Source organism: Loxodonta africana, chromosome 23 (assembly GCF_030014295.1).
Source record: "Loxodonta africana isolate mLoxAfr1 chromosome 23, mLoxAfr1.hap2, whole genome shotgun sequence".
Lineage (NCBI taxonomy): Eukaryota > Metazoa > Chordata > Mammalia > Proboscidea > Elephantidae > Loxodonta > Loxodonta africana.
The window spans coordinates 34,519,298-34,532,781 of NC_087364.1; the positions used below are offsets into that span (position 1 = coordinate 34,519,298).

Consider the following 13,484-nt stretch of genomic DNA (forward strand, 5'->3'; position numbering starts at 1 on the left):
CAGAAAAATGTTGAATAAAAGTGGTGATAAAGGGCATCCTTGTCTGGTTCCCGTTCTCAAGGGGACTGCTTTCAGACTCTCTCCATTTAAGATAATGTTGGCTGTTGGCTTTGTAAAATGCCCTTTATTATGTTGAGGAATTTGCCTTCTATTCCTATTTTGCTGAGAGTTTTTTTTATCATGAATGGGTGTTGGACTTTGTCAGATGCCTTTTCTGCATCAATTGAGAAGATCATGTGGTTCTTTTGTTTTATTTATGTGATACATTACATTGATTATTTTTCTAATGTTGAACTATCACTGCATACCTGATGTGAATCCCACTTGGTCATGGTGAATTTTTTTTTTTTTTTGATGTTTTGTTGAAGTCTGTTGACTAGAATTTTGTTGACGATTTTTACCTCTGTGTTTATGAGGGATAATCATCTGTAATATTCTTTTTTTGTAGTATCTTTCCCTCATTTTGGTATCTGTGTTATTGTAGCTTCATAGAATGAGTTTGGGAGTATTCCTTCCTTATCTGTGGTCTGAAATACCTTTAGTAATAGTGGTGTTAGCTCTTCTCTGAAAGTTTTGTAGAATTCTCCAGTGAAGCCGTCAGGGCCAGGGCTTTTTTTTTGGCAGATTTTTAGTTACCTTTTCAATCTCTTCTTTTGTTACAGGTTTATATAATTGTTTTACCTCTGTTTGTGTTAGTTTAGGTAGGTAGTGTGTTTCTAGAAATTTGTCTATTTCCTCTAGGTTTTCAAATTTCTTAGAGCACAATTTTCATAGGGTTATGATATTACCCATCTCATTTCTTATTCAGGTTATTTGCTTCTGCCCCTGTTTTTCTTTTGTCAATTTGGCCAGTGGTTTTTTGATTTTGTTGATCTTTTCAAAGAACCAACTTTTGGTCTTGTTAAATCTTTCAGTTGTTTTTCTCTTCTCTATTTCATTTAGTTCTGCTCTAATTTTTATTAATTTGCTTTCTCCTGGTGTTCAAGGGCTTCTTTTGCTGCTCTCTTTTTATTTGTTTGAGTTGTAGGGTTAATGCTTTGGTTTGGGCCCATTCTTCTTTTTGGATGTATGCATTTATTGCTATGAATTGACCTCTGAGCACTGCTTTTGCTGTGTCCCAAAGTTTCTGGCAGGATGTGTTCATTCTCATTTGATTCTGTGCATTTTTTTATTCTGTCCTCAATTTCATCTATAACCCAGTAGTTTTGGGGCAAGCTGTTCTTCAGTTTCCATGTGTTTGATTTTTTTCCCTTGCTTTTTCTGTTATTGATTTCTACTTTTATGGCTTTGTGGTCATAAAAGATGCTTTGTAATATTTCAATGATTTGGATTCTGTTAAGGCTTGCTTTATGACCTAATATGTGGTCTAGCCTCGAAAATGTTCCATGTGCATTGGAAAAGAAAGTATACTTGGCTGCTCTTGGGAGAAGCGGTCTCTATATGTCTATGAGAGTAAGCTGGTTGACTCTGGCATTTAGATCTTCCATGTCTTTACTGAGCTTCTTTCTGAATGTTCTGTCTTTGACCAAAAGTAGTGTGTTGAGAAAGTCTCCTACTATTATTGTGGAACTTTCTGTCTCTCTTTTCAATGCTGTTAAGAGTTTGTTTTATGTATTTTGGAACTCTGTCATTGGGTGCGTAAGTATTTATTATGGTTATGTCCTCCTGGTATATTGACCCTTTAATCATTATATAGTGTCCTTCCTTATCTTTTGTGGTGGATTTTACTTTAAAGTCTATTTTGTCAAAGATTAATATTGCCGCTCCTGCTGTTTTTTTTTTTTTTTGAACTTTAGATGAACATTTACAGAACTAGTTTCAAATGAAACAATTAGTACACACATTGTTGTATGATATTGATTAACAATCCCACGACCTGTCAGCACTCTCCCTTCTCAATCTTTAGTTCCCTATTACCAGCTTTCCTGTTCCCTCCTGCTTTCCAGTCTCTGCCCCAGGGCTGGTGCTCCCCTTTAGTCTTGTTTTGTCCCATGAGCCTGTTCAGTCTTTGGCTGAAGGAGTGACATCATTACTGAGCTGAAAGGGTGTCCGGGGCCATAGTCTCAGGGTGTCCTAGTCAGGTAGTGCTGCTGTAACAGAAATACCACAAGTGCATGGCTTTAACAAAGCGAAATTTATTCTCTCACAGTAATGTAGGGTAGCAGTCCAAATTCAGGGCATCGGCTCCAGGGGAAGTCTTTTTCTCTCTGTCAGCTCTGGAGGAAGGTCTTTGTCCTCATTCTTCCCCTGGTCAAGGAGCTTCTCAGGCAGAGGGACTCCAGATCCAAAGGACGTGATCTGCTCCTGGTGCTGCTCTCTTGGTGGTATGAGGTCCCCCTGTCTCTCTGCTCACTTCTTTTATATCTCAAGAGATTGCCTCAAGACACAATCCAATCTTGTGGGTTGAGTCCTGCCTCACTAACACAACTGCCGCCCATCCTCCCTCATTAACATCATAGAGGCAGGATTTACAACATATAGGAAAATCACTCAATATTGGGAATCATGGCCCAGGCAAATCGATACACACATTTTCGGGGGGACATAATTCAACCCATGACACAGGGTTTCTCCAAACTTTGTCAAGCCAGCAAGTCTGGTCTTTCTTTTTGAGTTAATTTTTTCTACAATTTTCTCTAGCTGTATCCAGGACTCTCTATTGTGATCCCTGTCGGTCCTGCTCTTTTTTGGTTGTTGTTTGCTTGATATATATTTTTCCATCCTTCAAGTTTTAAGTCTAAGGTGCGTCTTTTGTAGGCAGCATATAGATGGATTGCGGGGTTTTTAATCCATTCTGTCACTCTCTGTCTCTTTAGTTGTATATTTATTCCATTTACCGTCAGCATAATTACGTATAGGTAAGAGTTTAGTGCTATCATTTTGATGTCTTTGTGTGTGTGTGTGTGTGTGTGTGTGTGTGTGTGTGTGTGTGTGCTGGTAACAGTTTTTTTTTTCCACTTAATTTTTTGTGCTGAATCATTTTTCTTTATGTATTTTCTTTTCATCTTTGTCATTGTTTTGATTTTGTATTTACTGAGTCTTTATGATTTTTTTGCTTTTTATTTTGATGTGTAGGATTGCTAGTTTCCTTTGTGATTACCTTAATATTTACCTCTATTTTTCTAAATTTAAACCAAACTTTTATTTCTTTACATTGTCTTGACTTCCTCTCTATATGAAAGATCTATGACTACATTTTTTTTTAGTCCCTCTTTTTTGTTTCACTGTTGTCGTCTTTTGCATATTGACATCTGTTTCCCTATTTTTAGTGTTTTAGCTTTGTTTTATTTTTGTGACTTCCCTATCTGGGCTGATATCTGGTTGCTCTGTCTTGTGTTCTAGTGGTGGGTTTTTATCTGATGTTATTGATTCTCTAACTGGAAGACTTCCGTTAGTATTTCTTATAATTTTGGTTTGGTTTTTTAAAAATTCCCTAAACTTCTGTTTATCTGGAAATATCCTAATTTTGCCATCATATTTGAGAGACAGTTTTTCTGGATATATAATTCTTGCCTGGCAATTTTTTTCCTTCAAGGCTTTATATATGTCATCCCATTGCCTTCTTGCCTGCAAGGTTTCTGCTGAGTAGTCCAAGCTAAGTCTTATTGACTCTTCTCTATAGATGACTTTTCGTTTATCCTTGACCACTGTTAAAATTCTTTATCTTTGGCTTTGGCAAGTTTGATTATAATATGTCTTGGTGACTTTCTTTTGGGGTCTACCTTGTGTGGGGTTCGATGAGCATCTTGGATAGATATCTTCTCAACTTTCATGCTATCAGGGAAGTTTTCAGCCAACAAATCTTCAATGATTCCCTTTGTATTTTCTGCTATTCCTCCTCCTCCTCCCTCCCCCCATTCTGGTACTGCAATCACTCATAGGTTATTCCTCCGATAGGGTCCCACATAATTCAAATAAGTTGGTGCTTTATCCTCAATCTCACTAATTCTGACTGCCATTGCCTCAGTTCTGCTTCTATGACTTTCTCTTAAGTTGCCTAATTCTGTTTGCTGTGGGTTCTTTCAGCCTATTAAATTTGTCATTATGCTCTCGTATAATCTCCTTAATTTCCTCTATTGCTTTGTGTGTTCCTTGGCTTGTTCTGCGTTTTGCCTTATCTTCCTGATCTCTTGAAGAGTTCTGTATATTAATCTTTTGTATCTGGGTTTTTTTATTATACCTCCGGTAATTCCAAGAACTTATCTTCCTCCAGAAGATTTCTTGATTCTTTGTTTTGGTTGCTTCCTGAAGCCATCACGGTCTGCTTCTTTATGTGATTTGATATTGACTGTTGTCTCTGAGCCAGCAATAAGTTATTATATTTATTTATTTTATGTTTGCTTACTGTGTCCTAGTTTCTTGTTGTTTTTTTTTTTTTTTTTTTTTGATATGCCCATATAGGCTGCTTGGGTGAGCTACTTTGATTATTGTGCCTTTGAAGCTCTCACATTCTATCACCAGATGGTTAGATCTGTTACTACATATGTGAACCCAGGAGTCCTTTTACTATTCTTGTATGGATTCAGCTCAGGTATCCAGGTAGTCAATTACCAAGTCTGTGGTGCAAGAGCTCACCTACAGTCCTAGATGGGCAGGGGTGACTGGTGTGTGCACAGGTATCTGGGTGCAGTAGGGAGCCAAGCACTAAATAGGCAGGGGGCTGACAGCTGCCCCTGAGTGTCTGGAAGAAAAGCTTGTCTCATTCCCTCGAGTGAGTAGGTGGGTGGGTTTTGCAGCTGGACTGTTTGCTGTTGGCTATAAGGACTGGAAGGCCCCACTTATTCTTGGACCCCTGTCACAGGTGGCTAAGTGGTATGGGTGGAGCCACCAGTCCTCAGTCCCCTGATGTAGGTAGGTGAGGACCCTGCTTAATGGGCAGAGCAGTGTCAGATATCACGAACCTACCATTCCACCATATAGCTCATACAGTTGAAGTTGGGCTTCAGGTATATACCCTGTTGTACTGTGCTAATGAGGGCCTATGCTGTTGAAATGGGCCCACACAGGTCTACATAGGGGTGAAAGGCATTCACAGTTCACGGACTCCTTATGCCTGTGCCTAGGCAAAGGGGCTGTGCCTGCCCTAAGTTTATTTTTCCCTGTTTATTAATTGGTTCCCTCGCCAAGGCCAGGAGAATGGCTCAGGACACATGACGGGTCCTACTTCCAGCCCAGGTGATGCAGCAATCTCTGAAGCCAGCCCAGGACCCAGTACAGAGCGGGGAGAGGGCAGGTAAATGGGAGAGCGGTTTCTCCCAAAGGGGAGTATCTTAATTATCTATTGCTACTATAACAGAAATACCACAAGTGGGTGGCTTTAACAAAGAGAAGTTTATTTTCTCACAATAAAGTAGGCTAAAAGTCCAAATTCGGGTGTAAGCTCCAGGGGAAGGCTTTCTCTCTCTGTCGGCCTTCTCATCAATCTTTCCCCAGACTAGGAGCTTCTCTGTGCAGGGGTCCAAAGGATGTGCTCTGCTCCCAGCACTGCTTTCTTGGTGATATGAAGTCCCTCTGTCTCTCTGCTCGCTTCTCCCTTTTACATCTCAAGAGATTGCCTCAAGACACAATCAAATCCTGTATGTTGAGTCCTGCCTCACTAACACAGTTGCCACCTATCCTCTCTCATTAACATCATAGAGACAGGATTTACAACATGTAGGAGAATCACACAATACCGGGAATCATGGCCCAGCCCAACTGATACACATATCTTTTGGGGGACATAATTCAATCCATGATAGGGTGTTTTTGGATCTATGCAGTAGGTAAGATGCATGTACTTATCTTTTGCCAGTTGAGCGTCGCTTTTCACTGGTTCTGGAAGTTTGAGTGGACTCTCCATCACTCAGTCTCTCCTGATGTGGAAAACTCTCCCTAAGTGCCGCTGCTTGCCTCACCATACATAGGCGATCCATCCTGCAGAGTGCTGGTTCCTGCTGAGTCATGTCTGGCAACTCCTCGCTGCTTCTGAACCATCTCTCCCTCCCCCTGACACTCGGTCTGATTCCTCAACTTTGCTTTTGATGTTCAGAGCTCCTAGATGGTCATATATGATCGGTTCACTTGTTTTTTTGGGGTCTTTGTAAGAGGGCCCACAAGAAATGTCTGACTACTCCACCATCTGGTCCTGCCTCTTGAGGTTCGCAGTGATTCTTCATAGAGGCAACTTTGGACACCATCTCCAAAGAGGTTAATCTAATCTACTGTCTTCTTTTATGGACTTTGGTCAAGCATGCATTTTATAGCAAGGCTTAAGGGAAAATTGGGAATTGGGTTTACCACTTATATATGTGTTTTCACTGACCCCTGCTTTCCTTTCAAAATATCTGCCCCTTTCCTACTTAGCGTGACAATAAGCTGCAACCAGTCTACATGCTGACCTTTTTGTCTCCCCTCCTTATGCTGCTTCCAATAACAACAACACTACTGATATCAGCTGCCATTTATTCTGTGTTCATTATGTGCTAGGAGCCAAGCCTAGCACTTCACATACACTTTCTCTTTACCTTCCTTATGAAGTCAATGATATCCTTCCTCACTTTATAACCAAAGAACTGGAACCTCAAAGAGGTTGAGTTACCTGCCCAGTACCCACACAGCTAGTGAATAGTGAGACCAGAATTGAAACTCAGGCCTGTCTGACCCTTGCCCACTATACATACTTTCTGGAATGTTCTCACTACATCCATACCCATAGATGTTCTACCCATCATTCAAGTCCCGGCTTTAATGATCACTCCTCCTAATCATCACAACTGGAAATCATCCCTTCCTCCTCCATCTGCCTACAGCATTTAGCAGGCACCAGTCTCCCCCTAAAGGAATACTGCTTTATGCTTATAGCTATTAATATGTGTGACTTACCCCTCCTGCCAGACTCTCTGTTTCTTCAGAGAAGGGTCTAGGCCTTGTATAACTTCATATACTGTAAATTGCCTTGCATGGAGTAGGTATTTAGTAAATGTATGATGAATGACATGTGAATGAACAAAGGTCTGTCTCCCTTAAAGAAATAATAGATAATTATTGAGTGTGTATTATGTTTCATCACTGTGCTAAGTAATTTATATGAAATAACTCCTTTGTTTCTCACAAGAACCCAGTAAGATAGGTACTATTATTATTCCCATTTTGCAACCAGGGAAACCAAGTATAAGAGAGAGCTTCTCATTCACCATCACACAAAGCTAGAAATGACAGAGCCAGGAATAAAATCCAAGCAGTTCACCCCCAGAGCCTGAATGAACCTTTGACCACTGTGCTAAAATGTGCTTTTCTTTAATCCTGATCTTATTTAGGGCAGGGGGTGGGGGTTGGGAGGTTATTCTGAGATCTATATAGGCACATCCAAGGGTGGCCTCAAGCTAAACATGTATACCAGTATATGTCTCAGGCCCATCCACCTGCCTTTTCAGCATTCTTTTGCCACTTTCTCAGAACTCTCATCCTAGTGCTCCCCTCTGTCCCCTTCCCTCTCCCTCTGTCAGTCACTGAAAGGACAAGGTGTTGTTAAATTAAAACTGATGCCCTCCCCCACACCCATGCTGTATCCCCAATTTTCTTATTTATATATTCTTGAAGGCCTTCAAGATGTCAAGGATGAGGACATGAGAATCTGTTGGCAGAGTGCCAAACCTCAAGTCAAGCAGTGGAAGAGGGGGCCTGCCAATGGCCCCCAGTTCATATCCAATCAGTCAACCCATAAACATGTACCCAGCATGTTAGCTAGTCATACTAATGGGCTCTTTCTGTCTTTCTAGGTGGTTTCATCAGTTTTAATGGTTCCTGGAGGGTCCAGGGCATCCTGGCCATGTCTCGGTCCCTGGGGGATTATCCACTCAAAAATCTCAACGTGGTCATCCCTGACCCAGATATCCTGACCTTTGACCTGGACAAGCTCCAGCCCGAGTTCATGATCTTGGCATCAGATGGCCTCTGGGATGCTTTCAGCAATGAAGAAGCTGTTCGATTCATCAAGGAGCGCTTGGATGAACCTCACTTTGGGGCCAAGAGCATAGTTTTACAGTCATTTTACAGAGGCTGCCCTGACAATATAACAGTCATGGTAGTGAAGTTCAGGAATAGCGGCAAAACAGAAGAGCAGTGAACCCTCCAAGGGTCTCAGCTGCCTTACACTAAAGGACTTTCAACACACTGGTCTGTTTTTAATGTAATGAAAGGTGTGGGAGTTAGGATCATCCATCCCAGGCATGGGTTTCCCTCTCCCTGGTGGTCTTAGATCTATATTCGGTGATGAACAGAAGGTGCTTTTGGCCAATGTATCTGAGAGGCTGAAAAATGGTTTCTTCATGTTTCCCCAACGCTTCATCCGATGTTCAAAATATATAAATATATAGCTGTAGATTCACTTGTATGATGTGAATGGCGTAGGCGCCATATATCTCCCTTTGAAGGTTCTTTTAAGGATCCCTTGCAAGGTCTTCCAGGCATCAGACTTTGTGCCATCCCTTTGGAGGAGTGGGCTGGGCAAGCTTCCCAGAGCTACAGGATGCAGGCTGTAGAGTCACCTGTGAGTCAGAGGCTGACGTGCCAGCACCCTTTGCCAAGAGGCAGGGGTGCCCTGCGAACATCTTTGTCCTCTTGAGCCTGGATTTTCTGCTCAGCAGCAACCCAGAGGCAGATTTGGAATAGTTTCTTACTCTTCGGCTGCTCTCGGAGACTGAAGGAAGTGAGGATGGGAGATCAGTGGCAGGTGCCTTCACAGCAGAAATCACCCTTTTCCCTGGCTCCTTTTATTAGTTAAATAGACGTGCGTATCACCTGACCAGCCTTTGTGTGTTTATCCTAATCATGCATGAATGACCTTAATAACCTTTTGCTTACGCCTTACCTTATATAATCAAAAAACAAACCAAACTGTTCTGCCCCATAGGGTTTCCAAGGAGCAGCTGGAGGATTCGAACTGCTGACCTTTTGATTAGAAGCCAGGCTCTTCACGACTGTACCACCAGGGCTCCCCTTTGTAGTAGGCAGCTGTTGAACTTCACCACCAGGCAGTTTTTTTGTCTTACATTACCAAGAAACCATATTAGGGGAAGTTAGAAAAAGCAAATCACAGTGGTGGTATTCAGCCATAATTCCTTCCACCCTTAAGGGTAGATAGAGGAAAAGAATGTTGAGTCACAGTGTTTGCACTAGAAAGGCTGAGCTGCTGAGGTTGCCACCCTGAACTGAGCTCCAGCTGCCAGTTTGTGTGTGTGTGTGTGTGTGTGTGTGTGTGTGTGTTTTCCTATCTTAGTATCTTTCAAGAGTCTTTCAAGCAGTGTTTTGAGAAGCAGCAACCTAGAATTGTGTCTATGTTCCTTGAAGCTGGATGCAGAGTTCCCAGCCACTGCCGTTTGAAATTTGGTGGTAAACAACTGGGACAAGCATTGGAAAGGAAAGGCAGTAGCCTTTAATATGCGGTTGCTACTTACCGTCCATACGAGGTACCTTCACTCAAGCAGATGTAAACTGGCCACAAGCCGCCTGCGGGGACACCTTTGGGCCGCATGTGTGGCGACCAACGCAGCCGGCTTGGAATTCAGGCACAGAACAGTATTGATGAAGCTGTCAAGAATTATTTTTGGCCCAGGCTTGCTGCTTTCCATTTCCTATTACAAAGTCATGTTTCCAATCTCAGTATTTTATAAATTAATTTACAGAAAATGCTGAGTTATCCTGTTTGCCTGACTGAGGCACCACAAACAACCAAACAGGATTTTTGTTGTGTTCGACCCCGTTCTGTCTGAAATGCCAGGTGTTCGCCGGGTTTCGCTCTTGGCAAGGTTATTGTGGTTACAGCTTCTGCAAGACCGGGTTCAGTCGCCCCCTACTGCGCAGAGTGGAGCTTTCCAGAAGCAAGTTCCCAGGGAGAAGCAGTTTACAGATGAGATTCCCTTGTGGCTGCGGAGGACTGCAAACCAAAAAAAAAAAAAAAGACCGTTGAGAATTAAAATTAAGCTTTCAAGAGCTCTGGTGGGACAATGGTTAAAGCACTTGCCTGCTAACAGGTTGGCATCGAATCCACCAGCTGATCCTTGGAAGCCCTATGGGGCGGTTCTACTCTGAGTTGGAATTGACCCCACAGCAGTGGGTTTGGTTTAAGGCATTTTTATTATTCATTCATTATTTATTTATTCATTTTTTAGCCGTAGAATGTTCTAATACAAAACGTCTGCCACCACTTTAGATTTAAGCATTTGCCTGCTCAGAGACACTGAGCTTTTGGATTTATGCCTCTAGGGTGGAGAGTGGGGAGGGGTGTGTGGAAAACAAGAAACAAGTGCTGGCTGTGATCAGTGATGGGACACTTCACACCAAGGGGCCTGAGTTTGATTGGCAATTTAGGACATCCTGACTCTGGAGAGTTAACCAAAGCTACCGACTAACTGAAGTTCAGGAATAAGCGGTTTCAGCCCTTTTTACAGTACAGTCACTTTTCTTTTTTTTTTAGTTAATGCAAAAATACATAATACAAGGGAAAGACATTTTAAAATTCCACAATCATTTTAATTGTCTAAAATAAAAATAGTAACATTTTAGTGAAGATTTTTTAAAAAGCTACGAAATTAGTGTTTATTTACACTGCAATTTTTCTTAATAGATGGTGCTGAAGGCAGAAGTTGTATAACTTTACCTTTAATTGAGGCTCAAAAGGCATCTTCTAAATTTTGCTTTGTAGAATTAATTCATTTCTGACTGTCGCCAAATAGTGTATTTCCAAGCTCCCTTTCTGCCTCCTCCCCACCCGACTTTGGCTTGTAGATTTTTTTACAAGAGAGGAATTCTAAGCAAAAGCGTCACGTTTTGATTAATAATTATGTGTGTAAAGTCAGGGTGCTTTGTTTCTTCCCAGCAGCCTCCCGGAGCTCTCCCTCCCTGACCCTTTTGCTGCTGTTGCCCTTTGGCAGACGTCACTCCTGGGGTGCCCTGTGGCCCATGCACTGCTCTGAGTCTCTGGGGATGAGTGAAAGGTTGAATGTTGCCATTAGGGAAGTTGATCTGAGAAGTTTGCATAAGAAACTTCCCTAAAAAAGCACTGCCAAAGCTTTGGAATTGTTGCCCGAGGCTTCTAGGACTCTCTAGCCCAAATTCACATTGCCAGTAATCCCCATGGTGCCAAATTGTGGGATGGTTTTTACAGTCTTTTAGAAATGAAGCTGGGAATGACAGCGTGTTTATGAGCCCCCAGCAAGATGCCAACCCCAGGCCTTCATGAATCACTGCTCTGCTGCTGATCCATTAGCAATCTGTACTCTTAAAATGGATTGGGATTGGGGTAGAGGTGGGGTGGGCAGGGAAGTTTTTTATTTTAATTCACTATATTTGCAATTCTTTAATCAAAAGAATAAACAATACTTATACAGAAAGCTCCAAAGCTAGTTCTCAAGCAAAGCCTGCATTTTTCATGACCAACTTGCCCAAGGTACTTAACTCTGAAGTCTCTGTTCTAATACAAGACTATACAATGTGTGCACATTACTGGTACCCAGTGGCTACATTGTATTCCTTGATGTGGATTAAAGATATTGGCTTTTTAAATCTTGTATATGTAATAAGAGTATTACAGAGAGCATTTTATAGAATGAAGGGGCATATACAAGCTGGATAATTTAAAACAGGCCTTATTAGATGCAAGTGGCAAACAGGACTGCCTGAGAGTGAGGGCATCATTTTAAGCCAATCTGAAGTGATCCTGGAAATTGTATGGCTCCTTTTGGAACAGATAAATGGGGTATCTGGCAACACATGAGGGAATCACAGGAGCAATCCCTCATTCCTTTACTGGGTGCACCTTTATTTTCCTGATTTTTTCTTTTTTTGGTGGCGGTGGAGGGTAGTTTCCAGATCTCCTAACTCTCTTACAGTGTGTCAACTCAAAAGGTTTAGGTTTAGAAACGGCAAGATTTCAATGTGTTTTTAAAAGCACAGAAATACTTTTGATGAGACTTGATTTTCCAGTGATTTCAGAAAAGCATTTTTTCTCCTTTTGACCCATCACTAGACTGAGCTTTGCTTGTATTCCCTGAAAATTGCCTTAGCACATCACACCAGCATTCCTGACGCAGCTCTAAAGAAATGACGTGATTATTAGACACTATGCTGGGGTTCATTTAATGGCATCTGCATTAAATCACTGGTATCTAGATGTCTGAGCTAGTTAGCTGCATCCTGCAGGAGTAATAGAATCCAGTGTTCCCCAAAACATGTTCCATAGAACACAAGTTCCAAAGTTGCTCTTCCAAATATAGGGTTCCAGAATCAAATGAGTCTGGGAAACGCATAGTGTTTTAGAAAGTTAGTGCGTACAAGCACATCAAAGGATCTAAATTAGATCCTGCAGGGGAAAACAAAACACACCACGTGTGTAACTTCAGTTAGCTTAGTGTTTTTAAGATTAATTTGACCACAGAAACGTTTTTTGAGTAATACCCGGTAACATTCCAAGGAACTTGTCTTCCACCAAACCCACTTTCAGAAATTCCGGTATATCAAAATATTGCCGTTTTCTCCTTCATTCTGACTCTTGTATATGTAATAAGTCATATGTAATATGACTCTTAGTAGTAGCAGTACAATTTGTAATTTAGAAGCACTAATCCTTTCACCCTGGTGGCGTAGTGTTTAAGCGCTACAGCTGCTAACAAAAGGTTGGCAGTTTGAATCCACCAGGCGCTCTTTAGAAACTCTATGGGCCAGTTCTACTCTATCTTATAGGGTTGCTGTGAGTCGGAATCGACTTGACGACAGTGGGTTTTGGTTTGGTGATCCTTTCAGCAAGAGGCTGTCTCGTTAGTAAAAGCAGTGTTAAGAAACATTATGACTTAACTTGACCAGCAGCAGCATCGCATTGATTGAGAACTAAAATTCATGTAGAATAGCAGAAGCCCAGCAATCAGTCAGTCTTCAGCCTCTCAACATGGTCTCCCACCTATTACATGAATAAAAAGTAAGAGCCTTGCATGGCTAGGCATTTCTCAAATTCATTCCAAGAGTTTTTGGTTGCTTTTTTGTGGTTATCTTTACTTTCTGGATTGAATCAAAATAAATATATTTTTACATTTCATCACTATGTCACAGTAAAAAGAAAAAAATGGTGGGGGAGCATGTTTGACTTTAATTCATTTTTAAATTTTTAACTAGATTATTAAAATTCTTCGTTATGTAGTAATAGAAATATAAACTTATTTACTCTGTTGTCTCCAAATTCAGTAAATAATTTGAGATCATTCATTTGAAGATTTCTTTCCCACGTCGCCTGCCTTTTCTGTTTTATGTTTATAGTTAGGTTGGCAAGGCATCTCTTGCCTAAAATGTAAGGTTTGACTTTTGCTCCATAATCATCAAACTCAGCCTGGGACAATATGTTTGGGAAAATATGAGAGATATTCCAAAATAATGCATGAAATAAATCTTTCAGAAACTTGATACACGATGAATTTAAGGTAAAGTCATTAAAATAAGATCCAATGTTTAGGAGC

General features: G+C 41.2%; 1 protein-coding gene across 1 annotated transcript in view; it reads left to right on the forward strand.

The window, feature by feature from the left end:
- The window catches only part of PPM1L (protein phosphatase, Mg2+/Mn2+ dependent 1L), a 577,710-nt gene extending 564,478 nt beyond the window's left edge, over nt 1-13,232 (forward strand). The window contains exon 4 of the mRNA XM_003422197.4: nt 7,761-13,232. Within this exon, the coding sequence (XP_003422245.1) occupies nt 7,761-8,107 (347 nt within the window). The 3' untranslated portion in view covers nt 8,108-13,232. The remainder of the gene's footprint in view (nt 1-7,760) is intronic.
- Nucleotides 13,233-13,484: the final 252 nt, after the last annotated feature.